General features: G+C 39.5%; 6 protein-coding genes and 2 long non-coding RNA genes across 9 annotated transcripts; 4 read left to right on the forward strand and 4 right to left on the reverse strand.

Annotated features, from left to right (window-relative positions):
- Positions 1-191: 191 nt before the first annotated feature.
- LOC130692862 (2-oxoisovalerate dehydrogenase subunit beta, mitochondrial-like) lies at positions 192-2,562 on the reverse strand. Its single transcript, XM_057515944.2, has 8 exons — positions 2,402-2,562; positions 2,262-2,339; positions 2,000-2,202; positions 1,779-1,934; positions 1,539-1,710; positions 1,241-1,386; positions 709-795; positions 192-629 (listed from the first exon to the last, which is right to left on the reverse strand). Exons 1-8 carry the CDS (start codon positions 2,514-2,516, stop codon positions 489-491), a joined length of 1,098 nt encoding a protein of 365 aa, XP_057371927.1. The 5' UTR covers positions 2,517-2,562; the 3' UTR covers positions 192-488.
- Positions 2,563-2,814: 252 nt separating this feature from the next.
- Positions 2,815-27,218, forward strand: LOC130692858 (heme transporter FLVCR2-like). 2 transcript variants are annotated; one of them, XM_059494628.1, is made up of 10 exons: positions 2,815-3,528; positions 3,606-3,708; positions 3,809-4,033; positions 4,277-4,415; positions 4,481-4,680; positions 4,767-4,870; positions 4,958-5,017; positions 5,084-5,134; positions 5,239-5,534; positions 27,207-27,218. In XM_059494628.1, exons 1-9 carry the CDS (start codon positions 3,266-3,268, stop codon positions 5,507-5,509), a joined length of 1,416 nt encoding a protein of 471 aa, XP_059350611.1. In that variant the 5' UTR covers positions 2,815-3,265; the 3' UTR covers positions 5,510-5,534; positions 27,207-27,218. The 2 variants fall into 2 exon arrangements, with proteins under 2 accessions (XP_059350611.1, XP_057371923.1); XM_057515940.2 differs by lacking the exon at positions 27,207-27,218 and having other exon boundaries at positions 5,239-5,606.
- LOC130692854 (heme transporter FLVCR2-like) lies at positions 6,999-9,782 on the forward strand. The gene is made up of 10 exons (XM_057515935.2): positions 6,999-7,606; positions 7,683-7,785; positions 7,867-7,949; positions 8,016-8,074; positions 8,140-8,222; positions 8,298-8,439; positions 8,544-8,755; positions 8,819-8,922; positions 9,036-9,146; positions 9,235-9,782. Exons 1-10 carry the CDS (start codon positions 7,302-7,304, stop codon positions 9,551-9,553), a joined length of 1,521 nt encoding a protein of 506 aa, XP_057371918.1. The 5' UTR covers positions 6,999-7,301; the 3' UTR covers positions 9,554-9,782.
- LOC130692856 (heme transporter FLVCR2-like) lies at positions 12,981-19,912 on the forward strand. Its single transcript, XM_057515936.2, has 13 exons — positions 12,981-13,854; positions 13,938-14,040; positions 14,106-14,195; positions 14,255-14,389; positions 14,448-14,589; positions 14,682-14,893; positions 14,975-15,078; positions 15,163-15,273; positions 15,351-16,780; positions 16,853-17,498; positions 18,101-18,306; positions 18,449-19,101; positions 19,173-19,912. Exons 1-9 carry the CDS (start codon positions 13,610-13,612, stop codon positions 15,667-15,669), a joined length of 1,461 nt encoding a protein of 486 aa, XP_057371919.1. The 5' UTR covers positions 12,981-13,609; the 3' UTR covers positions 15,670-16,780; positions 16,853-17,498; positions 18,101-18,306; positions 18,449-19,101; positions 19,173-19,912.
- LOC130692864 (cilia- and flagella-associated protein 36-like) lies at positions 15,705-17,498 on the reverse strand. Its single transcript, XM_057515947.2, has 6 exons — positions 17,215-17,498; positions 17,062-17,129; positions 16,865-16,972; positions 16,515-16,770; positions 16,328-16,444; positions 15,705-16,259 (listed from the first exon to the last, which is right to left on the reverse strand). The coding sequence occupies exons 1-6, from the start codon at positions 17,465-17,467 to the stop codon at positions 15,958-15,960; spliced, it is 1,104 nt and encodes a 367-aa protein (XP_057371930.2). The 5' UTR covers positions 17,468-17,498; the 3' UTR covers positions 15,705-15,957.
- LOC130693193 (proton-coupled folate transporter-like) lies at positions 17,705-19,747 on the reverse strand. The gene is made up of 8 exons (XM_059494627.1): positions 19,633-19,747; positions 19,163-19,569; positions 18,661-19,097; positions 18,480-18,581; positions 18,264-18,401; positions 18,107-18,190; positions 17,863-18,019; positions 17,705-17,798 (listed from the first exon to the last, which is right to left on the reverse strand). The coding sequence occupies exons 1-8, from the start codon at positions 19,741-19,743 to the stop codon at positions 17,705-17,707; spliced, it is 1,530 nt and encodes a 509-aa protein (XP_059350610.1). The 5' UTR covers positions 19,744-19,747.
- LOC130692878 (uncharacterized) lies at positions 20,764-22,103 on the forward strand. The gene is made up of 6 exons (XR_009001584.2): positions 20,764-20,903; positions 21,002-21,149; positions 21,214-21,311; positions 21,379-21,465; positions 21,526-21,661; positions 21,728-22,103. It is a non-coding gene; the product is annotated as an uncharacterized LOC130692878 (long non-coding RNA).
- Positions 24,425-25,945, reverse strand: LOC132087849 (uncharacterized). The gene is made up of 7 exons (XR_009420708.1): positions 25,806-25,945; positions 25,560-25,707; positions 25,398-25,495; positions 25,244-25,330; positions 25,048-25,183; positions 24,674-24,981; positions 24,425-24,604 (listed from the first exon to the last, which is right to left on the reverse strand). It is a non-coding gene; the product is annotated as an uncharacterized LOC132087849 (long non-coding RNA).
- Positions 27,219-27,877: the final 659 nt, after the last annotated feature.

The following is a 27,877-nucleotide window of genomic DNA, read 5'->3' on the forward strand; positions in this document are numbered from 1 at the left end:
CCATTTTCTAATCACGATCGTTTTGGTTATACTGATGAAATAAATAGATAAAAAAAATGTTTGCGATTGAAGTCGTGTAAATCGTATCTCTTGCGTCAATCGGCTTTGTAAGTGCAAACAATAGGTCTCCTCACGGATCTGCTTTTAAAGCTTCTCCCCAACACTCAGATCGGTTCCACCCAAACATATACCGTAATCAGCCGTTTTGTATTCGACATATACTGTGTGTATCATTGTTGTAAGTAGATTCGAGTTGCTTAGTCGAGATAAGGTCGCGCCGACTGCCATGCAAATAGACGCAATCGCACCCTTGGGTTTGGGGTATTATGTATGCCAGTTTAGACACGTAGACATTTGACCTCAAGGAACAAATGAACGTAAACAACGAGTTTTACTTTCACATATACTTATGTAATGTACAGCATAGTCTCCTTGATCTTTTTCTTTTTAATTAAGCACTTTAATATGTCTCAATAGATTTTTTGCTTTTAATAGTTCACTAGTTTCTTGACAGCTTCGAAGCAGCGCCATTTGTCGGGCATGTAGAACGGCTCAAACATGTGCGGGAATGGCGTATCGAATCCCGTCACGCGTTCGATGGGTGCTTCCAAATTCAGGAAGCAATCGTGCTGCAATTTTATAAGGGGAAAACCATTGATTACAGATTGTTGAGCTTTTTTCTTATAGTTAAACAATGCAGCCATTTACCTGAATGCTTGCAGCGATTTCGGCCCCGAACCCAGACGTCAACGGCGCTTCATGGGCAATCAGCAACCGACCCGTTTTCTTCACCGACTTGGGATATTTAGAAAGTGAGATGAATAAATAAGAAAAATTGTAAACGGTGAGTAAACAAAATCCACAACAGGTAAGTCTAAAAAAAGGGAAAACAACAACTACAAATTATTTAATGATGGAAAAACAAAACGCCAAGTCAACTGATTTCACTTCCGTGTCAAGCTTGAACGGCAATTTAAAGAGCCTCTTTCAGTTTCGAGCTCGTCGAACCGCAAGTAGAAATCAGAAATTTGTGTTCAAGAAACCGTAAAGAGAGAGAGAAGAAAAAGGGCGATAAAAAGTTGGCGAAAAGAATAGAACGGTCATTCAGCGAAATGTCAAAACAAGTTTCACCAAGACCATACCACCAAAGAGTTTCATATTGCCAATGTTTCCCATTTTAAGAATTTCTTTTCGAGTAGCAAAAAAATGAGAGAAAGGGCATAGTGTTCGGGTTACCGACCTGAGCGATGGTCTCCTTGTCCCATGGAAGAATGGTAACTAGATCAATCAGTTCACAAGAAACGTTCAGCTGATCCTTGGCCAGCTGGCACACCTCGCGCAGAACATGAACCTGGGTACCCCAGCCAACCAGAGTGATGTCATCTCCTGTGGGAAGACGAATTCGTCTGCTATGTAGTCAACAGATATGCGATTCCCACAGGGTGTTTTATCAATCGGCAAAAATCAATAATCGAAATGTGTTTACATCAGATTTTGAGATTACATAAAGTCACACGATGATTATAATGTGGCCATACCTTCGACTAGAATATCAGCTTTTGACAGCGGCATAGTGTACTCTTTGACTGGAACCTGCTCGACGGCACTCCGGTATAGAATCTTGGGTTCCAGGAATATGCATGGGTTCTTGTCACGAATGCAGGAAAGCAGCAAACCCTTGGCCTTGATGGGCCCTCGGGGTACCACAATCTTTAAGATAACGATGAAACCACATTAACACGATGCCACATATGAAGCACGAAAAAATCCACGTTCACCTTGAGTCCAGGGCAGTGGGCAAAGTATGCTTCAGGGCTTTGGGAGTGGTACAGAGCTCCATGTCCAACTGCAGAGCAGGGAGCACGAATGGTAAGAGAACCACAGTCATAGAGACCTCCACTTCTGTACCGGTACTTTGCAGCTTCATTGCAAATCTGGAATATTCCCAGAATGACTTGAATTACAATTGTTTCACTAAACAGCGCTCCGATTTACAGACCTGATCAAATGCTGGAAGGATGTAATCTGCAAACTGGATCTCTGCAATAGCTGTAGCTCCTGCAGTGGCAGCCCCTATACCAAATCCAGCAATTCCTTGTTCACACAAGGGAGTATTAAAAACTCTGGACTTGCCATGCTTCTCTTGAAGACCAACAGTGCATCGAAATACTCCACCAAATGCAACATCCTCACCAAATATAACTGCATGTAAAAAATTTTTGTTAATACGTCCATTGCAACATGAACATCAATGTGTTTACTAGCTGTAGGATCTGAGGAGAGAGCTAAATCGAGGGAGTTATTGATAGCCTGGAACAAGTTCATACGCTGTGTTTCGCCTGCATGGAACGGGAAATCAATATTAGTTCTCTGAACTCAATAAACATATTGACATGGGAACCTTCGGAAGCGGAAACGGTATCTGGAACAAATGTGAAATGAGATAACCGCTGAGATATTCTCAATGGACATTTATTGAGAAGGAGATTCCGAGTAAGAAAATTACGGAGAGCCATGTTTACACTTTATCGTTTTACGTTGAATTTCGTCTGATTTTCTTTTCGATTAAATTCTTTCTAGAGCTGCCATCTTCTGTTGAAAATCAAACTTCCTTCTTTGCGAAAGGGGTTAGCTCTAGCGGTTGCTGCACGCAGCATTTCTTTCATTTACGCGCCGGTCATCACGAAAAAGCACTTATCGCTCTGCTTGACCCGGATGGGATATCAGATAGACGCAGACAAATGACGCTGTTTAAACGATTTTCTGCTCCATAAAAGCAAAAAACAACTTACTGTTAAACTAAAAATTTCCCATGCCACTTCGCAAACGGGTAAGAAACAACTTAACGGATGAAACTTGCTTTTAAAAGTTGGTAGTAGAATTATTCAAAATCCAAGTATTCTATTTGCAGTTTGACCTCAATGGAACTCGTTGACACTTGCTCGCCCTATGTGATAGGGTATCGTGCCATGATCACAACATCAACAATCAAACACACGATAGTCGTGAATACTGTATGCAGTCGTCCACTCAAACATAGTCAAGTCTGTTGCGTCGATCGTGATCTTCAAATAACAGCCAGATATCATCTCATCAAGCATTTATTTCGCAAAATGGCGCCATTTTCCAACTAAGCTGTCATCTAAAAAAGGCCTAACCAACAACAGACAACAATAAACCGACTGAAAATTGCGTTCAGATTCCCTCAAAGTGCGTAACAAGCCCTGGAACGAGTGTGAACATTGAAATTCGGACGTTGCAAAACATGGAAACGAAAGCTACGGAAGTCCCAATCAGCGATGCTGATCATTTGAAGAAAAACGGAAACGAGATTCACGTTTTTCATATTTGCACAAATGCAACTGTGCCGGAAGTGGAATCCAAAAACGCCACGGTGGAACAGCAAACGCTGACACCCACAAAAGTGTACGGTCGACGATGGCTGATGCTCCTGATTTTTGTCCTTGTATCAATGATGAACGCCTTCCAATGGATACAATTTTCCATCATCACCAGTTTACTGATCAAGTAATTAACAATTCCAATGTTGATTTATGTAGCACGTGTTCCCGTACAGATAATTAAGAGCCATTTATAATTGGCAGATATTACGGCGTAGACAGTCAGACGGTCAACTGGACGTCGTTGGTTTACATGGTCGTTTACGTTCCACTAATCTTCCCAGGTGCTTGGGTCATGGACAAAATGGTCAGTCTAGACTTTAAATTGAAAGAATCTCATCGTACACTGATAACGCGCCCTTGATGAAAAAAGAAATGAAATAGCTCATTGAAGTTTATCTTGCCAGGGATTAAGAGTGACGTTATTGATTGGCAGTTTTGGAACGGCAGCCGGTGCATGGATTAAAGTATTTTCCGTTGCACCTGATCGGTTTTACGTTGCCCTTATAGGTCAAACGATAGCAGCCATTTCTCAAGTGTTTATTTTGAGTGTTCCACCAAACATAGCTGCAACATGGTTTGGCTCCAATCAAGTTTCATCGGCCTGTTCCATCGGCGTATTCGGCAACCAGGTAAAAATGTGATTGATAACCATCCACAGAAGCCCCATGATAATTAATTCCCGGCTAAAATTTCCTACAACTTTATGGAAATGTAGCTGAAAGCATTTGCCTGTTGATCTTTCATATGAAACAATAATAAAGTGTTTTATTGATGATGGGCCACACAAAGGAGCTGAAAAATTGCAATAGGATTTGTCTGCCCTTAAGAGGAAACATCGTAAATCGTACTTTATATGTCTTCACAAAAAATAGTTAGGTGTGGCTCTTGGTTTTCTGTTACCACCCGTTTTGGTGAAGGACGGCACTGTCGAAGAAATTGGCGCCGGCCTAAGTCTCATGTTTTACATCGTAGCCGGAATTTGCACAGTTTTGCTCATTGCCGTCATCGTAGGTAAGAAAGGGAACGAACAAAAACTGAATTGCTCATAATTCATTTCCATTTCATTCGCTTGGCAGGTTTTCAAGCCAAACCGCCTATGCCTCCGAGCGTGGCTCGTTACTCCAACTCGACAGAATCCACGAATTATTCGCAGTCGATCAAGCGGATTCTATTGAACAGAGACTACGTCGTTCTGCTGGTCACTTATGGCATTAACGTTGGCGTTTTTTATGCCATGTCAACCCTTCTGAATCAAACAGTTCTGCTGCACTTTCCTGTAATTAATCACATTAAGGGGGGAGATCTTAATTTGCATATGACGAGAAATAATGATGACGTCCAATTAAAACACGAAACAATTAGGGCCAAGAAGAAAGTGCGGGTCAAATTGGATTGACAATCGTCGTTTGCGGAATGGCTGGCTCCGTGCTGGGAGGAATTATTCTCGATCGGACGCATAAATTTAAGTAAGGTTTTTTTTTATTTTTTCTTTCATTTTATTTCATGCAATGAACGATGATTGATGACCAAATTGACATTGAATCGTTTCACAGAGAAACCACTCTAGCGGTGTATGGATTGGCCGTGGTGGGAATGGTGGCCTATACTTTCAGGTTGTATATTTTAATTTAATTGTAATGCTAATCACATTTCGTTCTGAACGAGCTTTTATTTTTCAGCTTTAATGTCGAGCTTATCGCTGTCACATTCGTCACGGCTGGAGCCGTTGGGTATGTTACCTGATTATGCTGCCTGTCCTTTTGTGTGTGTTGTGACGTCACGCACAATTGAAATGAAAAAACGGTTATAGATGTATTGTTTGAAAAATGAATAGGTTTTTCATGACGGGATACTTACCAGTGGGATTTGAATTTGCGGCCGAGTTGACCTATCCAGAACCGGAAGGAACTTCATCCGGACTGCTGAATGCGTCCGCTCAGATTTTCGGTGTCGTGTTCACTATTTTAGGCGGCTGGTTGCTGGCAGATTACGGTGACCTCGTCTGCAATGGTACGTTGACGTTAGCTTTGCTCATCGGAGCCATTGTGACGGTGTTCATCCGTCCGAAACTCAGACGTCAGAAAGCCGTTAATAGTTTCCAATAACCAGCGGCTTGTTGCACTTAACGCCGTTCCATTTGCTCTCTCTCAAGCTGTGCTTTTATAATTGTTATTATTATTGTATAGACTCGTTTGAAATAAAGCGGTGGAATGATGATGTGCAAAAAATTGGTTAGCCAGCCAGACATATACACGTGAATATCGGCAAAGTTCTTTTGCGGATCAATAATCAGCACGCAACGTGTACGGCATTATTACAGCGCGTTTTGTTTCTCGTTCAGAAAATTATAGTTTACACGAAAAGGAATTCATTTTTTGTTTGCATTCGTGCTGAGGATGTTAGAACAAGGGCGAATATTTGCACAAGTGTTTCGAATCCTCGGGTATGTGATAATTCCAACTGGTTTTTCTTTTATTATCATTTTTTATAGTAGATCAAAACGCGCTACCATGTAAGGTAGTACATTACAGTTGCGACAAGCTTACGTGGTTTTCCCCAAATGTTTTTCTGCATTTTTAACGATGTACAAAAATGTGGGAATCGCATGAAAAAAAAATATAACAAAATAGTTGGAATAATAATTTTAAAGAAAAGGTTACAATCAAATGAGCTGCTGAGGATGCCTCTCATAGCTATTACGATCCTTATTTAGACATAGAAGAATGAGCTGTTCTCTTTCTAGCTCAACCTAATTATGTACGGCTTTAGGGCATCGGGCTCCTCGACGTCGTTTGCATATAAAATTCTGTCGTCAGATGAAACAAAAAAAAAAGCACAAGGCTTTTCAAAAGTTTTGACTTTTTTTTCTTTTCCTATTGTGCGGATGCTATGTGCCGCTAGCGCATTAAGAACCGTCTCGCGCTCCCGTTCCTGCAAGGGCGTTGATAATGCAACAAAGCTCTCGTTTCATTAGTTTTTTTTTTTTTAATTCTAATTATTTTATTTGAGCTAAACAAAAGAAAAAAGACGAGGAGGACACTGTTGGTTTAAAGCTTACGTTTTTCTCTGTTTTTGTTGACCAGATCACACACACACACACGAAATGAATGAAAAAAGATTATCGAACCTTGAAGCCATGAATAGTGAAAGGCCTTTATAATTTTTTATTAGCTCAAATTTACGTTATTATTGTGGTTGATGCAAACGCCCGTATTCAAGAGTTCCATTTTAGAACGATGATTGTGTTCGTGGCAGTTTTAGCCACAAACACAGCCTATCTGAACAGCTGTACAGGTGCCGTTGGGTACTATCGTTTGTCTGACGTCGTTTTTCTATCTCTCGCGTCAGTTCTTATTTCGCAGCGGAACTTGTAGCTCACGAAGCAACACTACAGAAAAGTTGAGGCCAAGGCTGACACCGGCTTTCTGTGTGGGCCAAGGCTAAGTTTAAAAAAGAAACATTTTCGGATTTACAAATAATTTTTCTTTTCTTCTTTCCTTCGGCTTTGAAAACAAAGTTCTTCCCTGGCCGAAGGCCCAACCAATGAGCACCCAAGCCTGGATGTTCCCTCTTTCGTTCGTCTCGATTCTTCCCCCCAAACCATTTTGAGGCGGAGCACGCACATCCCTCTTCCCCGTTGACAATAGACTATGTAACGTCGGTGACCGTTCGGCTTAGATGAAAATCACGCGCTTGGCATGTAGGAACTTGTTTACCTTTCCAATCGACTGTAACTCGTAGCAAAACACTTATAGTCTCTCTCTCGAGTTCCTACTTTTCCTTTTCTTGTGTGTACGCGCAAATAAAAAATCGTAACCCCGTGATTGCCACCACCCTCCTGGCCTTCCTTCTTGTTGGTTAGCTGAAATCGGAATCGGGAAAAAAAGATTGGCCGAGATGGTGGCAGACCAAGAGACAACTCAGTTCACTTATCAGTATTCTCCCATAAGTCTAGCTGTAGGGAGTGAAGAAACAGTTGGCGAAGAGGAAGTTGTCAAAGAAGAGGAAGTAACCATGTTAGCCGATGTTAAGAGTGCGACGGGCATCGTTCAGCCCGTCAAATGTGAATTGAACAAATCGACATCGATGGAAACTAAAGTGTATCGAAGACGGTGGATCATGTTGGCTCTTTTCGTTCTCGTTTTCATGACCAACGCCTTCCAGTGGATTCAGTTCTCCATCATCAATAATTTAATCACAAAGTGAGTTTGCGCATATTTTTGGATATCTATCTCGTTCATTTATTTTATCTGTTTAATGCGCTTTTCGCAATTTCAGATATTATGGCGTTGAAAGTTCAACTGTTGATTGGACAAGCCTGGTGTTTATGGTCGCTTACATTCCTTTAATCTTCCCCGGAGCCTGGATTATGGATAAGATGGTGCGCAGTTTATATTTTCGAATTTTTTTTAAAGGTGACATTAAAATCTTTTAATGCTTAAATAACACCTTGTGTCGGCAGGGTCTGCGCGTTACTTTATTACTCGGAGCTTTCGGAACGACAGCAGGAGCTTGGACCAACGTCATGAGCGTCGCTCCTGATCGGTAAGATCCTAAACATTATTACTAGTTCATTCAACATTTAAGTAATTACATAATTTTTTTTTTAAGGTTTTACGTCGCATTGATGGGTCAAACGCTTTGCGCTACGGCTCAAGTCTTTCTTTTAGGTAAAATCTTATGATAACTCTAAATCGCATTCGTGATCTAGTCATTTTCTATTGTATCTGATAAGGTGTGTCTCCTAACGTAGCGGCCGTCTGGTTTGGTCCCGAACAAGTTTCATCGGCATGTGCCATCGGCGTCTTCGGTAGTCAGGTATAAATAACATTAGCTGACATTGAAACCAAAAAATGTGAAAAAAACAAAATAAATAAACATTTGAAAATGTAGGTCGGCATAGCTCTAGGTTTTCTCATACCACCCATTTTAGTGAAGGATCACGAATTGAAAGATGATATCGGTGCGGATTTGCTTTTCATGTTTTACATCGTCGCCGGAGTCTCTACCCTCCTATTGTTGGTCGTTATCGTTGGTAAACCAAAGGAAAATTATTTGAATTTTTTAGCTCATTTTCCAATCGATTTTTGAAAAAATTCCTTAACATAAATTTGCATGTGAATTTGGTTGGTCACATAGTATTCCAAGCGAAACCTAGTTTGCCACCAAGCGCTGCCCGATGCCTGGTTTCTCAACAGCCATCGCCCACCCCTTTGACCTACTATCATTCCGTTAAAAGGATTGTTACTAATCGTGACTATAACCTTTTGTTGCTCACTTACGGTATCAACGTTGGCGTATTCTACGCCATGTCGACCTTGTTGAATCAGGTCGTTTTGCAACATTTTCCGGTATGGTAAAGGTATTGCCTATTTTTTAAGGTGATCTTTTTTTCTAATGATTGGACCTATAAGGGAGAGGAGGAGAATGCTGGCCGAATCGGGTTGACTATCGTCGTATGCGGTATGTTTGGTTCGGTTCTGTTCGGAGTGATTCTCGACAGGACCCATAAATTCAAGTGAGATCCTTCGCTACTGTCGTTGGTTTCTGATGTGATCCATTCACGGCTCGTTGACCTTCTTCCCAATGCCTGAAATGAATTTTTTTTTTTTTTTTCGTGGATCATTTTAGGGAAACTACTCTGGCCGTCTACGTTTTTGTTTTAGCCAGTATGGCAGCGTACACTTTCACCTTCAAGTTGGAACACATCGCTGTCACATTTGTCACGGCCGGAGTAACGGGGTACACAAATCGTGTTTCAAATTTAAATTTGGCGCCATAAAAAGAGATAGGTGGTACTTGTTTCTTTAAAAAACCGGTTTGCCTTTAGGTTCTTTATGACGGGATACTTGCCAGTGGGATTCGAATTTGCAGCCGAATTGACCTATCCCGAGCCCGAAGTGACGTCAGCCGGACTGCTTAATGCATCCGCTCAAATGTTTGGCATTATTTTCACTATTCTCGGAGGATGGTTGTTGGGTAATTACGGCTCTTTGGTATGCAATGGAACCATGTTAGCCGCGTTGTTGGTCGGCGCTGCCCTAACGCTGCCCATCCGCGCCGAACTCAAGCGTCAAAAGGCTAACCAGACAGCCGAGAACAAGCCAACAAAAGATGCAAAGGAAGCAATTAAAGACGGGAATCCTTGAAGTCTTATGTAAAATACTGTTTTCTCTGGCCAGGGGCTTTCCCGTTGCAACATCGTTTCATATCTGATATATATGTTTCTGCCAATCTATTTCCACACTGACGGTATCTTATTATTTTACCCTGTTTGCACGATCCGTGTGATTTCTATTCGTATTTAAATTAAATTAACGTATTGTTCTAAGCGGAAAAATCACATTGAAGTGGCAGTACACAAATAATGAGAAACTATCCTGCAAATTTGACTTCAGACTGTTTGATAAATCCCCAACAATCTCGATCAGAATTTTTTTGACACTTACGTAAGAACTGGTTTTCAATTGTACTTTTTGGTACGGATTTCCCCGTTTCAACCCGTTGGTGTTTGTTTGCGGTCGGCCAAAATAAAAAAAAATAGCAAAGAATGTTGAACACATTTTCCTTAGTCCTTCAATATCGAAAGGCCTCGACCCAACTATAGTGTCCCATTTTATGTTTTTTTTACTGGACACAACAGAGAGCCACGTGTAAAATTCTTCTACAGTGTCATTCTGTGACTTGAAACCGATGCTTTTAGTTCTTTGATTATCACCTTCCCTGTTGCGTAGTCATCTGAAAGTTAAACTCACGAGGCCGTTCACTATATACAGCGTATAAAACGTCTGTCAAGACGAGTGCGTTCTCTTATACATGATGCGAAATCGTAGAAATGTTTTACGGACGTCTGATAGAAGAGAAAAGAGGATTTAATGGCCGTGAAAGTAATGCCCTTTTTTGGCAATATTGTTTTTCAGTCGTGACAATGCGCACTGCAGATGGTGTCACGCAGGACAACTCGCTTATTTCGATTCCATCTAGCCATGAAGGTGGCGCTAATAATAAATACGTAGAGATTCTTGTATATAGTAATTGTTATACTAAATAAAGAAGTCAAAGGCGGAAAACAAGGACGCGGAGAGTTGCAATTGCCCGCATGGTCATTAGAAAAGCCATAGATAATCCGCGCTACTTACTTGCGGTGAATGGCGTATATGTTATTGTTATTATTATTTGTGGACGATCGCAAAATATTGGCAGTTATGGTTTCCGCATAGAATGGCTCGAATCTATAACCAGGTCATGGAACAAATGACACTTTGTCTTTTGTTTCAAGACAACTGATAAATAAAGAATATTAAAGAGGAAAGTAAACGATGGTTCGTGCTGTATAACCAAAGCCAATACTCAGCAGGTTGCCATACCAACTTGTTTTACCAGGGCGTGACTTTGATAAAAACTGCAGACCTCGATGTGTAAACATTGAAATGCGTCCTACGTGAGATTTTTCAAAGCCTTGCAACTGAAAAAGGAATTGTTTCAATCCTTGCTGGTACCTGTCTCAAAAACTGACAGATTGGTAACGTTTTCGCTATCAATTTTACTATTAATAAATAAAATTCATGTCAAGGAATACACACGAATGAGTATACCAGTTGAGTTATTTAGATCTGCCCTTAAAAGCTTTACAGTAATCTATAAACGACGAGTTTCCGTATCCGATTTCGGCCCACAGCTGTGCACGATTTTTGCGGCAAGGACTCGAAAGGGTCACTACTTTTATGGTACTTGCGTGAGGATTACTTAAAGCTTTGCATCGTGATTTTTTTTAAAACTATGCCATCAATTAAGTTATGCTATTATGGGGGACAAGGTTTTTTCTTCCTTTTGCTGGGAGGATCGATTGCCCCGAAGAATGGCAGCAACACGATTTGTACTAATTTCAATAAAGGTATGTCAATTAATGGATTTCATCAGATAATACTCGCGTAACACGAGACATGAATATATATGGCTTGTTTGAGAATGATTAGTACAGTCAGTGTTATAGCCAAGACCTTTCTTTATCAGCTTAAATTGGTAAAATTTCAAATTGGTGGTGTTGGGGATGTAGCTCAGATGGTAGAGCGCTCGCTTAGCATGCGAGAAGTACGGGGATCGATACCCTGCATCTCCAAGTAATTTTTATTTCTTTTTATTCATTAAATGTTTTCTTTGCAATTCGAGATATATGTCTCTGAAAAGAAGCTGAAGTAAAGCGTTCTGCAATCTGAGGTTACTGAACAACATTTGACTCACAATAATCGCATTTGTATAGATATTCTCCGTTCCCGGATTGCCAGTATTCATGAAATTTACAGACATTGCCATGAAAAGCTTAAATTTAGACTAGAAATGTAGAGGACCTGTATTGGGACTTGTTATTGAAATTTCCTTTCCTAATTTAGAGAAAGTTTTGCCTACAATAATGCTTTGAACGAAGTAATGAAGGTACTTGTGTGCTTGCCCCACCCTAGGCACCTCTGAGCTCGCATTAATGTTCAGAAAAAACTGGCCAAATGCAGCTTACTGTAATTTGCATTCATCTGGATGATGCTTACGCATATCAGTCAGGTGTTTCGCTTAATGGCGATAGGAAAACATTATGTGTCCTGCTTTCTCTTCCATTTCGCGCTCCAAGGGCACTGCTGGTGATCATATGATGCTAAACAATTTGCGAGCTGTTTATTGGCGTTACGCTGCCTGCGACTGGATACTTAAGATACAGCATAATTTTATTTCAGTTCGGTCGCAAGGATTCTAACGTAAACTCGCTCCGGCTACTTTCTGTTTCTTCGTATGATTGCGTGGAGTAAGATCCTGAATTACGAATTGTCCTTCATGGAGACGTAGTTTGGCGACACATTGTATGAAACGTAACGTACATTTTTTAGTTCGACGACTTACAGCAAGAGTTTGAGGTTTTAATGCATCAATGTTAAAATTTTATCACGGGGATGTAGCTCAGATGGTAGAGCGCTCGCTTAGCATGCGAGAAGTACGGGGATCGATACCCTGCATCTCCAAAGATTTTTTCTCTTTGTAACTACCACCGGTTTTTAAACTTTCATTTCCTTTCATAATGCTAATTTCCTTTTATCTTGATTCTGCCTATTTCTGACATGAGGAAATCGAGAATTTTAATATCCGCAGATTTCATACCAATAACCTTGTCACGCCCAACAGTCAATTGTTATCACCGAATTTCCGACATGTTGGAGGGAAATGAAAATATGTCCTTTCGTGGAATGCCTGCTCCCTAAAGACAGTTTTTTTTGCTTTTCGTGTCCGCTACCTGTAGTGTTTCGTGTTTGAAACTATATGCGCCGAACGTGATTCGGAAAACAAATAGTTGGAACTGATGCCCTACAGCGAAAGTTGACCGTGCAGTGCCAAACGATTTCCAAAAAGAAAAAAAAAATCCCCGAAAATCTGCAGACACTTCTGAATAGCTCAACCTTATTAGTGATCACTACACAAACAACGAAACATGCCTGCCTTTCGTTTGCACTTTCGAAGATATACGCCCCACCCCCAACTTAGCAGACATGCTTATTCTCTTGTTGCTGCTAGTGTTAGTTTGCGACTGCTCGTCTCCCAGTGTAAACCCACTGTTTTCAGTCCGACGCCACAGTGATACCAAATACCAGTTATTCACGTAATTTCTATCGACATCTAGCAAACAGGAAAGTCTAATCTAAGCTGATAGTATTTCCTTTGGTTTTTCTTTGTTTTTAATGCACATTCACACTTAAAACAAATGAAGATTTTCATTTGATTCGTCTAGTCTGTAGTAATAACCGTCCAAACTCCCAGCCCAAACCATTGGTGTAAATCATCATGCCATTGTAGCAGGTTAAAATTTTATTTAAAAAAATTGCAATTAAATCCGAAACATAGACTTTTAAAGGGTCATTACGTTTGCACAAATTTAACAAACTGTTTAGAGGATAAGTGCAGTAAAGTACGCCTCGTTGCTAGGGGAAGGGTACGATTTATCCTGTATCGTCTTTTGTTTCTTTTTAAGGAATTTTTTTTTCTGTGAACCCATCTTTCATTTTACCTTGACCGGTGCGTAGTGCAGCATATTGGCGAGATTCGAACGGCCAATAAGTTTGTGTGTCATATCCTTATTTGACATTTCAAAGTCTTGGTCATGATCTCTGAATTCCTAGAAAACAAAATTAAGGTCGCATAAACAATTTTAGCAACGAAATTAAAGAATGCCGAAAGAAGGGGGACAAGACAATTTTGCAAAAGATGTATCTGATTTTGGTGAAACACAAATAACCCGATCCGACGACTCTTCCTTTTCATCGACCAATCACCCCAATCACGACCAATCACCTGTGGCTAACACAAGAGTGTTCCGACGCCGGTGGCTAATGCTCTTCATTTTCGTTTTGGTCTTTATGACGAATGCGTTCCAGTGGATTCAATTCTCCATCATCAACAATCTGATCACAAAGTAAGTAGTTTTTTTGTTTTATTTATTCATTTTTAGCAAAAGTACACCGCCATTCTGTTCTTATGCTTTTCTTCCATATTCAGATATTATGGCGTGGAAAGTTCTACGGTTGACTGGACCAGCCTTGTTTTTATGGTCGTTTACATTCCGTTTATTATCCCAGGAGCGTGGATTATGGACAAATTGGTAAGAATGATTGTTATTGTTTTTGTTTTCTTTTTGGGTATCTGTTACGTCATCGCTACCATAAGGGATTACGCGTTACGGTGTTGTTGGGTGCCATCGGAACCGCTGCTGCAGCCTGGATCAACGCCGTTGGCGTTGCACCTGACCTCTTTTACGTAATTCACACATCAGTAAAAGTGAATGACAATTTAAATTGATCATTGTTGCATGCTAGGTGGTTCTCATAGGCCAAACAGTCGCGTCTGTTGCCCAGATTTTCTTGTTGGGCGTTTCGCCAAACGTTGCAGCCGTTTGGTTCGGCGCAGACCAAGTCTCATTGGCCTGTTCTATTGGAGTCTTTGGAAATCAGGTTTGAAATAATGCATGTATTCAATGTCCATTGTTAATATTAACCTATTCAGTTTTAGATAGGTGTAGCACTGGGCTTTCTAATACCTCCAATGCTCGTACATGATCACGAAAACCCGGAAGACATTGGCACTGATTTGAGGTTTATGCTCTATATCATTGCCGGATTCTGTACAGCGTTGCTCTTTGCTGTCATTTTCGGTAACTATAATTTTTAGAGAGTAATAGAAAGCCATTGCAAAAAAAGAAAAATCTTTGAAACGTTTCTTTAACGATTTGCAATGCATCTGCAGGTTTCCAAGCCAAACCACCCGTACCTCCTAGTGGGGCGCAATGTTCCTCGGAGAAACAATCGTCCGGCTCCTTTTCAGGATATTTTACCTCATTGAAAAAGATTATTACGAATCATGGTTTCATGCTACTTTTCGTTTCGTACGGTATCAATGTCGGCGTCTTTTACGCCATGTCCACTTTGTTGAATCAGACGGTCCTGCTTCACTTCCCGGTAACCAAACATAATTTGCAATTGTTTTGCTTGTTCAGCACGGATGGACGAATAATGTTTCCTAATTTTTTGTTCTTAAAGGGCGAAGAGAAAAATGCTGGCCGAATCGGGCTGACTCTTGTTGTTTGCGGCATGTTTGGATCTGTTCTCTTCGGTGCCATTCTCGACAAAACCCATAAATTCAAGTAAGCATTTCTCTTGCAATTTAAAAGGTAGACATTCTGAAATTAGTTTGGAATCATTTCATTCCTGATTTGGTCGATTGTTAGAGAAACAACATTAGCGACGTACGTTTTCGCCCTGGTTGGAATGGTTGCGTATACTTTCACCTTTCAATTAGAATATATTTCCGTCACTTTCATTACTGCTGGAATTGCTGGGTTAGTTCTTCATTTAAATATCCTTTTTTAAAAATATTCTTGACGAAATGTTTTTGGAAATTTCTTTGCGTTTTTAGCTTCTTCATGACAGGATATCTACCAGTTGGTTTCGAATTTGGAACCGAATTAACGTATCCGGAGCCGGAAGTCACTTCTGCTGGATTATTGAACGCTTCAGCTCAGATTTTTGGCATTATATTTACACTTTTAGGAGGTTGGCTATTGGCCACTTATGGCTCGATGGTTTGCAATGGCTTGTTATCATCCGCTTTGTTGATTGGTGTCGTCATGACGTTCCCTATCCGGTCAGATCTTCGCCGACAGAAAGCCAATCGAAAATCTATGATTGCTGTAGTAGAAGGAGCAAAAGACAATCCTTTACCAGTTTCCGCTTGAAATAACACATCGATCTTCAGTAAACTGTTGTGACATTAGGGAAAGGTAAGCCGTTTATTCACGTCATTCTATTGTCGTTAAATCTGCGTACATATTATTCAAGAACAACTAAAACTCACCTTACAGTTTCAGTGCTGTTTTATTACATTATTATTGTAACCACAATTTTTTTTTATTTAGCACTTGTCTGTAACTGAATGTTGAAGGTACAACGCGTTAAATTAAAATGTTTGATAACGTTTTTCTAATGCGGAGAATTTAGCTTCAACGTCAACATAACTTAAATCTTTACTTTGAAGTTCCCTCAACCTCTTCTTTAATTTTCTGCAAGAGCAATCGGCGGTACTGGATAGTACGTTCATCGACTTCGGGAGATGCTTCACCGGCCAAAGCTGCACGAGCCGCACGTCCGGATCGCGGTCTAGACGTTCCGAAGGCTACTTTATTGCCTGCTTCTCTGTCGGACAGCTCTTGTTGATGCAACTGAAGCTCACGTTCTTTTCTCTTTTGGCTGAGAATCTTATCACGCTGAGCGCGTAATAGAACGCGGCGGCGTTCTACATCTTCGGGATCGGGAACTTTCGTTGCCACTAAATTACCCGAGCATTTTACTTTCAACGTCTTTGCAAAATTTAGAAAAAAAGATCCGTTTTCAAACCTCTGGTCGGAGTTTGAACGTTAGTTACGGGAGCAGCTTCTGCTAATGGTCCTGCAACTTCGTCGGTTGTTTGGCTTTTTAGAAGTCCAGCAACGGATGCAGCAAGCGCTCGGTCCACTAATTCGTCCAGTCAATAATTAGGCTCTTTTTTAAGGTTTTCATAGACACAGTTGAGATAACAAATTACCGTCACGCCTCTCAGCGACTTGGGCATTTCGTTCTGCCACATGTTCGGCCATAGATTGCCGAATCGCTTCATTGATGTCTTCTTCGGAAAACTCATCGTTGGACGCGTTTTGACTATCAATGCTCGGATGTCCAGGATGATCACGCTTTCGGCGCAGCATTTCAACAGCTTCGTTATGCAACTGCTCATTTTTAGCGCGCATCAGTACTTTAAAACGATCGTAATCTCCGGCGGATTGTACGGGCTCTAGCAGTTGCTTCAAGTCCGTAATGTAAGGTTAAGTATTGTAGCTTTCTCCGATAATGGGCCGTTGAATTTTATTATAATTTCTTTTGAAGTAGTTGTCGTACCTGTAAAGCTGCCGATCGGACGGAAGGCTGGATTTGACTCAAGGCTGATTCCAGGTGTTCTGGCTGAAGGCCTAAATCGTCCATGTAGGCACCCAGCATAACATCCACCTTGCAACCAGAGCATGTTTATCATCTCTAGGTCTATTGATCAACCGAATTAAACTCGAGAGGGGGAAGTCATAGTAGAGATCACTCACCAAATTACGAAAATCCTTATGGATTCCTCGATATTCATCCTCGAGCTCGGCACCATCACCTTCGAATACTTTTAACATAACAAAGAGTTCAATTTATCACAATATTCAGTGAGGAGATAAGAATGATTGAACTAATTTTTTTTTTTTACACACCGACGGATTTCTGTTCCACAAAATTAAGAATAGGAGTAATCCAAACAGGTCCTTGCAGATAAGCTACCAATGAATCGAGGATCCAATCAGCGTTATTCTCTTCGGGAACACCGTCTGTTGCTTCCATTGCTGACGAAGGCAGTGTACAAAGCTTCTGAAACTGGCAGATTACATCCACAATTGGTGCTCCACTTCGGGAAATCGGACCGCTGGACTGTGGGTTGGCAGCGCGATCCATGTTGTATGTTGCCATGACAACCAAACAATAACAAACTCTCACCAAGGTAAGGTCTGCTTAATTTTTCAAACATTCTATACACCACATAATAAGCGGACTGCTATGATTTGGGAAGTTAGTTATACTCGTATGTACGCAACAGCTGTGTATTAATTTGGCCGTTCGATAAAAACCGCTTGGTGTACATTTGTCATGCGGCACCTGTAGTAAGAGTGTTAAAGATGGAATATTATTTATCGACACGTAATGTTATTATTTTTTTGGCCTCCTAAACGGCGATAGGTAATAGTTGCTGGCAGGGCGGACACTATTTGCCTTCTCCTTCTTCAGAAGAATCAGAACGCCACTTTCAGATGGAATTATTAGCAAATTAGAGCACATTGCAATCATATGTTTGAAAGAAAACCTACACGAATGTCATTAGCAGCATAATTTCAATGCCCATCTCGACAAGGAAAACGGTTGCAGAAAACAAGCCCTGAGTTGTTTTGTACAACGAATCGAAGCTGACCAACGCAATAAGAGGAACAAGGGATTCCAAGACGGCAACAAATGAATAGATGTGACCTATAGACATAGGAAAACGGGATGTTTTTGGTATGAATTTCAATGTTCATGTACAAATCGTATTTTTTTTACTTTTTATAGACTTACTGATTTCATCGGCTTTCACCAGTTTGGAGAGCAGTGACCTGATAACAACGGCAATTCCCAACGACAACAAACGGCCAAGCGTGGCTAGCAAAGAAAGGGCTCCATTAGTCAAAACCAATTAACGATGAAACACTTATCTGGCCAGAGCTAGAATTACAGAGATACACGATCGTTGAAGATGCGGCTAAAGCTATAAACAGGTACGACAACACATTCCCACTTGATGACAAAATGCCAATTATAACGTCCGAAAATCTCAAATAATCTGATAGAAGAGGCAAGAAAAGAAGAGTTCCTAAAACCGATCGAAAGATGTTAACTAGCAATCTCTTTTTCTCACAGGTCCAAAACGGCTTTAAAAAATGACACTTACCCAGGATTTCAACAAAAGAAAAGCTAGCCGTGTACAAAATATAATCAGAATGGTCCCAGGAAAAGTTGTCTCTCGTGTAAAGGTAAGCTACACCGTAGTGGGCTGCAAAAAACAAGAATGTTGAACCCTTGGCTCGTCCAATCATTGCATTTCGTTTTAGTTTGATTTGTTCTTTACTAACCGTATGAAAACAAATTCAAGAAAAAGCAAATCATCAAACAAAAAATTAAAATGCGTTCGTATCCTTTCCGTAGGTTGAAAACAATGACGGGCCAGTGCCTCACATTTTTCAGAATGACTCCACAATTGCATTTTTCTGATAGCGATTCTCTTATGGATTGTTCTGCTTCTTTTGCTGAAGTGGATTTTATGACAATAAGCCGAGCGAATCGATTTTTCGCTGGTTGGCCTCGTGAATCACGAACAAAGAAGAACAGGTAAATCAATGATAAGGTATAGAAACCAAGTGCACTCAACCAAATGGCCAGGTAACCGCCTAGATTGTATACGACGGCACTAATCAATTGTGATGAAATCTGAACAGCTATGGCGACTACGCCGGCCATGATCGCCAGTCGGAGTGTCCTGGATTCTTCCGTCGTTACATCCACAATGTAGCTGCGTAAGAATACATATGATTGCGTATGAAAGACGTCACGAATGATGCGTAAACTTTTTGTTACGTATTTACAGCCATAACAAAGGTAGCTCTGCCACCTAGGACACCTATTGACATGTCAGCAAAAAGAAGAAATTCAGCTGAAAGCGAATCCGCGAAATAATTTGCCATGACGATTAAAGTGGATATGATTTGTCCAGTGGTAGGAGCAACCATCAAGAATTTTGTTCCGTATTGATTGCTGAGTGGTCCGAATAATAAGATAAAGAGGGCTGAAAGGAAGTGATCAATCAGTGAGCCGTACATATTCAAAATACTAGCATAACTTTCGATGTAATCCAGCGTCTCCAAAGGAATTTGTGTGAAAACCGAATGCGTTCCATTACTACCATAGCAATCACTGAAATTAGGATTGAAGGTATAATAGCTCCTGCAGACTTTGTAGGAAAGCATGTATTGTTTAGGGACAGACTGCGGGCAAACAAGAATGAGGTTCGCTAGCAAAACAAGGCAGTAGAGATGGGAGAATTTTACCTGTATAACGGTTGCCATAACGAAGAGAAAGCCAAAAGGTTCGATCGTGATATGTAGCTTCTGGAATGTTACGCTTATCCACGTTACTACCTTTTGATAGGCCGCCATCATTTTATTTCTAATACAACCACAATAGATAGCTATAAAAACTGTGTGGGTCAAGGCTGCGTTCTCGCATGTCCTGCTTATAGAATGCGACCAAGGTGGCTCCCACAGTGATTCCGCACGATTGTTACAACAAGTCTCGTTCCCCTCCTTAATATACAGATCGAAGATTTAATGAATTCTCGTTGCTGGGTAAACCGTTGAAAATTTAATTTGTCACATCGGCTGGCATGATCGATAGAATTGGCCTTCGTAAGCCATGATTTATTCACTGATTTCAGCCATTATATACGTACGTTCAGGTTTCCAGGGCCCTGGGATCCCTTGCGCTGATTATGTGTCAGTCGCCTATATAAGCCAGACAGACTACACAGATCAGTGTCTCTTGCCTAATGTCGATCGTAGCGCACTAGCGCCTCTGGATTAAACTTCAAACAGATAGCAACAAGAAATTTTTTTTATTTTCTTTTTCATTAGGCATACTAAACAGCAACCAGCTGGGGTGTTGTGGTAGAATCGTTGCTGTGTTTCTTGTTGTATTCGGTGTTTCTATTTGCCAAACTTGTCTAGCACCAAGACTTCAATTTCATCAAAAGTGGCAAAAACGTATCACCAAAGCTTTGAATGTCATACAGTCCTGGAATATCTGATGTCTAAAAGTATCAAGTTTATTACTATTTTAAACAGGCATGGCTGAAGGAACTACAGCACCTACTGCAGGTATTTATATCTTTCAAGTAGCTAACTGCCCCCATTGACTCAATTTCTAGGAAAATATTTTGGTTGAGATAAATGGGATCCTAATATCATAGCAGATGTTGTTATCAGAACACATTGCAGGTAACTTAAAACATTATAAACAGAAAGTTTTTCTTTCTTTAGTTTAGTCAGTTTATTTCAATATTTAATATTAGTTACAGAAACTATCCAGTAAAAAGTGAGAAGGCTATATATATGGCAATTCATTTTACCCCCAAAAAAAAAAAAAAAAATTTTGGCCTTTTTTTTCTTTTTTACAGCTATGGCCATCTAGCAGCCAGATTCCTATTTAATTTTCTCATTCATTCATTCAGACATGGATTGGATAATATGGTTACTTGAACAATGGATTTGCAAATGCAGTACAGCTGACTTATGTTTCACATGGTCAGTTGGAGATTTCCCAGGTAAATTTTCTAGTAACTCAGCATTTGGTACCATCTTTACTATAATTTTATACAGTATCCTGCATATCTCATTAATTAAGATTTAAATCCTTTTATAGATTGTCACATCAGTGAGCAAGGTTCAGTTTAGGGATTGAGAGCCCTCAGCGACTATAACACCTAGCCTATATTCAAATTGTAGCACTTGATTGCTGCCACTGATTCTTCAAAATGCCTATCTTGTATGGAATGTTTGACAGCCAAATGGTACTCCGACGTCACATAAATATCAATTGTTTATTTTATTTACATTTATTAAAAATTTTTGAAGGAATGATTTAAACAAATGCCAAAGGTGAGACATGCTGGAAAAGCTTGATATGAATGTGTAGACATACTTTGGAATTCAGAGATGCAGCCGGCTGTTGGGTAAAACTTCATTTAACTTTGTTTCAATGCAATATGTTTTAGTTACTATTTGTGTGATTACGCAAAGGATTGCACCATCCAGGCAATGTGGATATTCTGCCATGTACATGATAAACCAAGGATTCTTCGTCAACATGCAAGATGTTACTCCCTGGTAATGCTTTTCTGCTGAGTTTGTTTAGTTTTCTAATTTTAATCGTCAATGTTGTATTAGTAAACTACTGTTGGCAGAATAGCTGATACATTGGGAAAAGGGTTATGGCAAGTGCGATGAATAAATCACCATAGGTCAGTTGTCTTGCCTTCACAATTGCAACGAAGATGAATCGTGCAGTCAAAAACATTAAAAGGTGGTACTATTTTAAATTTTTAAATTGTTTTAATTGGTGTATCACTAAGGGCTGATACATGTGTAGAACATGCTGGAATTCATGTCATCCTGGAGAGGACTAAAAAAAACGAGCTTTATCCACGAAGCAGTTCATTAATCATGTCCCAAACGATTGTCTGCGTCAGCCAGCAATCTTTCAATGGCTAACAAGCATTTAATAGTTTTGAAAATCGCGGTTTGCACTCCCTAAGGCGACATTCCTTAATCTCACCTGTCAAAAGATTTGAATGCAACCATTTTCTATTCTGAACTGTCGCCTACGAAATTCTTTTTCCATAAAATGAGGTGATATGAGGTTATAATGGAAATTGTCGTCAAGACTGCCGAGACCATGTACCTTCTTTACCTTCACATTTAGTGATCAAAACAACCAACTATGTAACCTTTCTTTTTTTTTTTTAAGGTGCATGGAACGTCCAATCGGAAAGCCGATGGAAGGTCTCTGTGGCCAACACGAAAGGTTCTCCCAAACTTTCGTATTCAAGTTTTGGCTATGGTGATCATTTGCAACTGCATTGCCTTTTAGAAGCTCCTGCCAGGAATCTACAGGAATATGGCAGATGATGAATTTATGTACCATGTAAGCGATATTAATAAGAACGTTTTATGCTTATCTATGTTTTATTTTCTTAATTTAGATTAATAGCAATAGTGAGCCTGCAAAGGTTTCTGGTTGGGATGTGATGACGAAAAGTTATAATAATTTAAAGTACGGAATTGAATTTCCCTCCATCAGTCGCCTGTGTATTCCCGCGTATTACGGTATTAATTATTTAAAAATTGAAGTGCATATCTGGGCTCCCTTCCTTTCCGTAGCCCCGTTTCCCCTTGACTCGTAATAAGCCCGTAGGGGGTCATGCCCCTACTGTACGGTATATATAAAAATAACATATACCGAGGTTTGGAGGGCTCTGGCCGGAAAGGGGACGTGGGGTGCCGCTTAGTCCGATGATGTGTTCACGGAGGGCGATGTGGCTACCCACAAATCCGAACTAAAGGTTAATCGCTCCTGTAAAAATGTTCCAAATCTTCGGCTCTTCTTCCGGCTTCTCTTAGCCAATCACCGGGTAATCTCCCCGGTGGGTCAACAAGGCAGTGTCTCCCCCTGCCTGGGTTGACGGCAACTTTTGAAAGGGCTGTTGTGCCTTTTTAAAGTTGCAAAAATAATTCTAATGTGCAGAGAATTGTCAATAAAATTTTTTTTATAAAATATTTTTTCCAAAATTTGTTTCTTTCATTGTCTGTTTTCGCTGTGTTCACACATTACGTTTATCAACTTTTTTTTTTATTTAGCTTGCTCAATCCACCTTTATTGTTTTTGCCACCGGAAGAAGAGCATTATTCCCATGGGTTTATCATTTATCTGTAAGTATACAATTATTATTTATTACACTCCTTGAATTCTTCAACTTAGATTCAAGGAACAACGTGTAATACCTCGAGATTTTCTGAAGTAATTTTACATTTGTATTTTATTTTACTCGTAGTGGAACCGATCCCCAGACATTCAGCGTGCAATGCCGATGCTCTAACAGTGAGCCACGAGACATGTGTAAATTTTTATTATCTCATATCATATGTTATCGTCTAGGATGTTTATGCAGTCTTTCATAACCATATGTTTATCTGTCTATTGTGTACATAAGGTCCATAGCTCTGTGGTAGAGCCTTTATCTGCGATATATATTAACTAGGGTTCAAACCTTAGTAGATGTATAAAAATGAAGCAGAATAAATGTAGAAAAGAATATTGCAGTATTGCATTTCAATTTTATTCTAAATGTAAATGCAAGTCCGCAAGCTACTAGAAAAAAGCCAAATTGACATCATATGATTCATGGCTCACTGGTAGAGCATCGGCGCGGAAGGCCGAACATTCAAGGTTCGATCCCTGGATAATAAATGAATGCTTACAGGTAAACGATAAATCAATGGAAAATTTACTTAACATCAAACGTGGCTCAATGCTTACCATCAAAGGTGGCAAAAACAATAAAGGTGGATTGAGCAAGCTAAATAAAAAAAAAAGTTGATAAACGTAATGTGTGAACACAGCGAAAACAGACAATGAAAGAAACAAATTTTGGAAAAAATATTTTATAAAAAAAATTTTATTGACAATTCTCTGCACATTAGAATTATTTTTGCAACTTTAAAAAGGCACAACAGCCCTTTCAAAAGTTGCCGTCAACCCAGGCAGGGGGAGACACTGCCTTGTTGACCCACCGGGGAGATTACCCGGTGATTGGCTAAGAGAAGCCGGAAGAAGAGCCGAAGATTTGGAACATTTTTACAGGAGCGATTAACCTTTAGTTCGGATTTGTGGGTAGCCACATCGCCCTCCGTGAACACATCATCGGACTAAGCGGCACCCCACGTCCCCTTTCCGGCCAGAGCCCTCCAAACCTCGGTATATGTTATTTTTATATATACCGTACAGTAGGGGCATGACCCCCTACGGGCTTATTACGAGTCAAGGGGAAACGGGGCTACGGAAAGGAAGGGAGCCCAGATATGCACTTCAATTTTTAAATAATTAATACCGTAATACGCGGGAATACACAGGCGACTGATGGAGGGAAATTCAATTCCGTACTTTAAATTATTATAACTTTTCGTCATCACATCCCAACCAGAAACCTTTGCAGGCTCACTATTGCTATTAATCTAAATTAAGAAAATAAAACATAGATAAGCATAAAACGTTCTTATTAATATCGCTTACATGGTACATAAATTCATCATCTGCCATATTCCTGTAGATTCCTGGCAGGAGCTTCTAAAAGGCAATGCAGTTGCAAATGATCACCATAGCCAAAACTTGAATACGAAAGTTTGGGAGAACCTTTCGTGTTGGCCACAGAGACCTTCCATCGGCTTTCCGATTGGACGTTCCATGCACCTTAAAAAAAAAAAGAAAGGTTACATAGTTGGTTGTTTTGATCACTAAATGTGAAGGTAAAGAAGGTACATGGTCTCGGCAGTCTTGACGACAATTTCCATTATAACCTCATATCACCTCATTTTATGGAAAAAGAATTTCGTAGGCGACAGTTCAGAATAGAAAATGGTTGCATTCAAATCTTTTGACAGGTGAGATTAAGGAATGTCGCCTTAGGGAGTGCAAACCGCGATTTTCAAAACTATTAAATGCTTGTTAGCCATTGAAAGATTGCTGGCTGACGCAGACAATCGTTTGGGACATGATTAATGAACTGCTTCGTGGATAAAGCTCGTTTTTTTTAGTCCTCTCCAGGATGACATGAATTCCAGCATGTTCTACACATGTATCAGCCCTTAGTGATACACCAATTAAAACAATTTAAAAATTTAAAATAGTACCACCTTTTAATGTTTTTGACTGCACGATTCATCTTCGTTGCAATTGTGAAGGCAAGACAACTGACCTATGGTGATTTATTCATCGCACTTGCCATAACCCTTTTCCCAATGTATCAGCTATTCTGCCAACAGTAGTTTACTAATACAACATTGACGATTAAAATTAGAAAACTAAACAAACTCAGCAGAAAAGCATTACCAGGGAGTAACATCTTGCATGTTGACGAAGAATCCTTGGTTTATCATGTACATGGCAGAATATCCACATTGCCTGGATGGTGCAATCCTTTGCGTAATCACACAAATAGTAACTAAAACATATTGCATTGAAACAAAGTTAAATGAAGTTTTACCCAACAGCCGGCTGCATCTCTGAATTCCAAAGTACGTCTACACATTCATATCAAGCTTTTCCAGCATGTCTCACCTTTGGCATTTGTTTAAATCATTCCTTCAAAAATTTTTAATAAATGTAAATAAAATAAACAATTGATATTTATGTGACGTCGGAGTACCATTTGGCTGTCAAACATTCCATACAAGATAGGCATTTTGAAGAATCAGTGGCAGCAATCAAGTGCTACAATTTGAATATAGGCTAGGTGTTATAGTCGCTGAGGGCTCTCAATCCCTAAACTGAACCTTGCTCACTGATGTGACAATCTATAAAAGGACTTAAATCTTAATTAATGAGATATGCAGAATACTGTATAAAATTATAGTAAAGATGGTACCAAATGCTGAGTTACTAGAAAATTTACCTGGGAAATCTCCAACTGACCATGTGAAACATAAGTCAGCTGTACTGCATTTGCAAATCCATTGTTCAAGTAACCATATTATCCAATCCATGTCTGAATGAATGAATGAGAAAATTAAATAGGAATCTGGCTGCTAGATGGCCATAGCTGTAAAAAAGAAAAAAAAAGGCCAAAATTTTTTTTTTTTTTTGGGGGTAAAATGAATTGCCATATATATAGGCTTCCCATTTTACTGAAAATCCAAAAAAAATGAAATCTCTTGCGAATTTCGACAAAAGTGAGAAGGCCTTCCCATTTTTCTCGAAATCCGAAAAAAATGAAATCTCTTAGAATCGAATGAAACTCATCAGAAATAGTCAGAATTGAACGCTGATTCCAAATATAGGATTAGTTTTCTGTTTAATTGTCTAGTTTTTGAATAAAATGCAATCAAAGTAATTTTAATTTGCTTTTTGCTGCCAGCGCCATCTGTTAACAGAAATATTATTCAAATATGACAAATTCAATGCAACTCGGCTACAATAAGCAAAATTGAACTTTGAATACGCATAAAATATTATTTTACTCCTAAGTCGTGCCTAGATCCTAGTATGATTGATATTTCCAGTATCGAACCGACTTTAACTATATTCTTGCTAACAGATGGCGCTGACAACGAAAAACAAACAAAAATCACTTAAATTGCGATTTATTCAGAAACTGCACAATCTAGGGGAAAACTATTACTCTATTCGGAATCAGCCTTTAATTTTGATTATTTCTGGTGAGTTTCATCAAATTCTTTGAGATTTCATTTTTCTGCAAATTTCGACAAAAGTGAGAAGGCTATAGCCTTCCCACTTTTTCATTTTTGGTAAAAATCTATCTATAGCTAAAAATACATGAATTTTATTCAAAATTTAACAGGGATCACGAAAATTGACTTCGTTTTAGCACAGGACCAATAATTTTTGCGTTACACAATAACTACTACACAAACTGAGTTTCATCCATTTGTAAGAGATGTCATTTTTTTTACTGTTCCAATTCAAAACGAAATACATTTTTGACATTGTCGTTAAGCTGCTAACCTAAATCATGTATCTATGTCAATATCTAAATTTTGCAAGAAATAAAATAAATAGGAAAAGTCGGGCTTATTATTTGGTCGGGCTTATTTACTGATAGGAGTTTCGTTATAAGGCGCCGCCTTCAACAGTCTCTAGCGTCTGAAATCGAACTATTTTGCACTAATTGGTCATGTGATTTTCATTTTTTATGGCGTGTAACAACTAAAAACGCATTATGTAACGTAAAACGTAACGTAAATAAAGGCTGAGCATTTATTTTTTCAGCTTTTTTTTTTTTTTTTGGTTAGAAATTAGAAAGCAAGAGGCCGCTGATGCGCATCTATACTGTCAGCTGTTTCATTTGGCATGGCGTCGACGACAACGAAAGACGTAATGGAGGTCTCTCATGAAAATTTCGATTTCGATTTGCTGTAATTTCAGGTATGGTTTAACATAGCTTTAACGTAGATTTCTCCTTTTTTTTGCGCAATTATCTCAGTTTACACATTGAAGCAAGTCCGTACAAAGTTCTTAGAGATCTTACCGGTACAACTGAATCTGGAAGAAGTTTAATACCAATCATTGAAAATTATTTAACGAAGAACCTTGACTCGTCTCTCGTTTGATTACCAGCATGTATTTCATATTGGTAATTCAGATGCAGCCAATTTTGCTTGCCAGCTTTGCACAACATTTCCCTTAAAAAAGTAATCATTACGTTTAATATTTCCCACACTGTTAATTGTCAAAATTCTTTCAGATATTTAGAGGGTCTTTCACTATTTATTGCTAACAGTTTTGTTAGCTATACCTATTAGTTGTTTTTAAATTATATTTGCAGGTCTCAAGGATGCGCCAAGTGTGCTGTATTGGCCATGGAAGCCTTTATGACAAAAAGAATGTCATGTATATGTCATGAAGGTGAGACGAAGATATGGTTTCATTGTAAATAAAATGTATCCAACATCATTCTTGTGTTTGGTGATTAATTACCTCCATCCAACAAAATATAGGGAAGTTAAA

The sequence above is a fragment of the Daphnia carinata genome, chromosome 3, assembly GCF_022539665.2.
Source record: "Daphnia carinata strain CSIRO-1 chromosome 3, CSIRO_AGI_Dcar_HiC_V3, whole genome shotgun sequence".
Taxonomy (NCBI): domain Eukaryota; kingdom Metazoa; phylum Arthropoda; class Branchiopoda; order Diplostraca; family Daphniidae; genus Daphnia; species Daphnia carinata.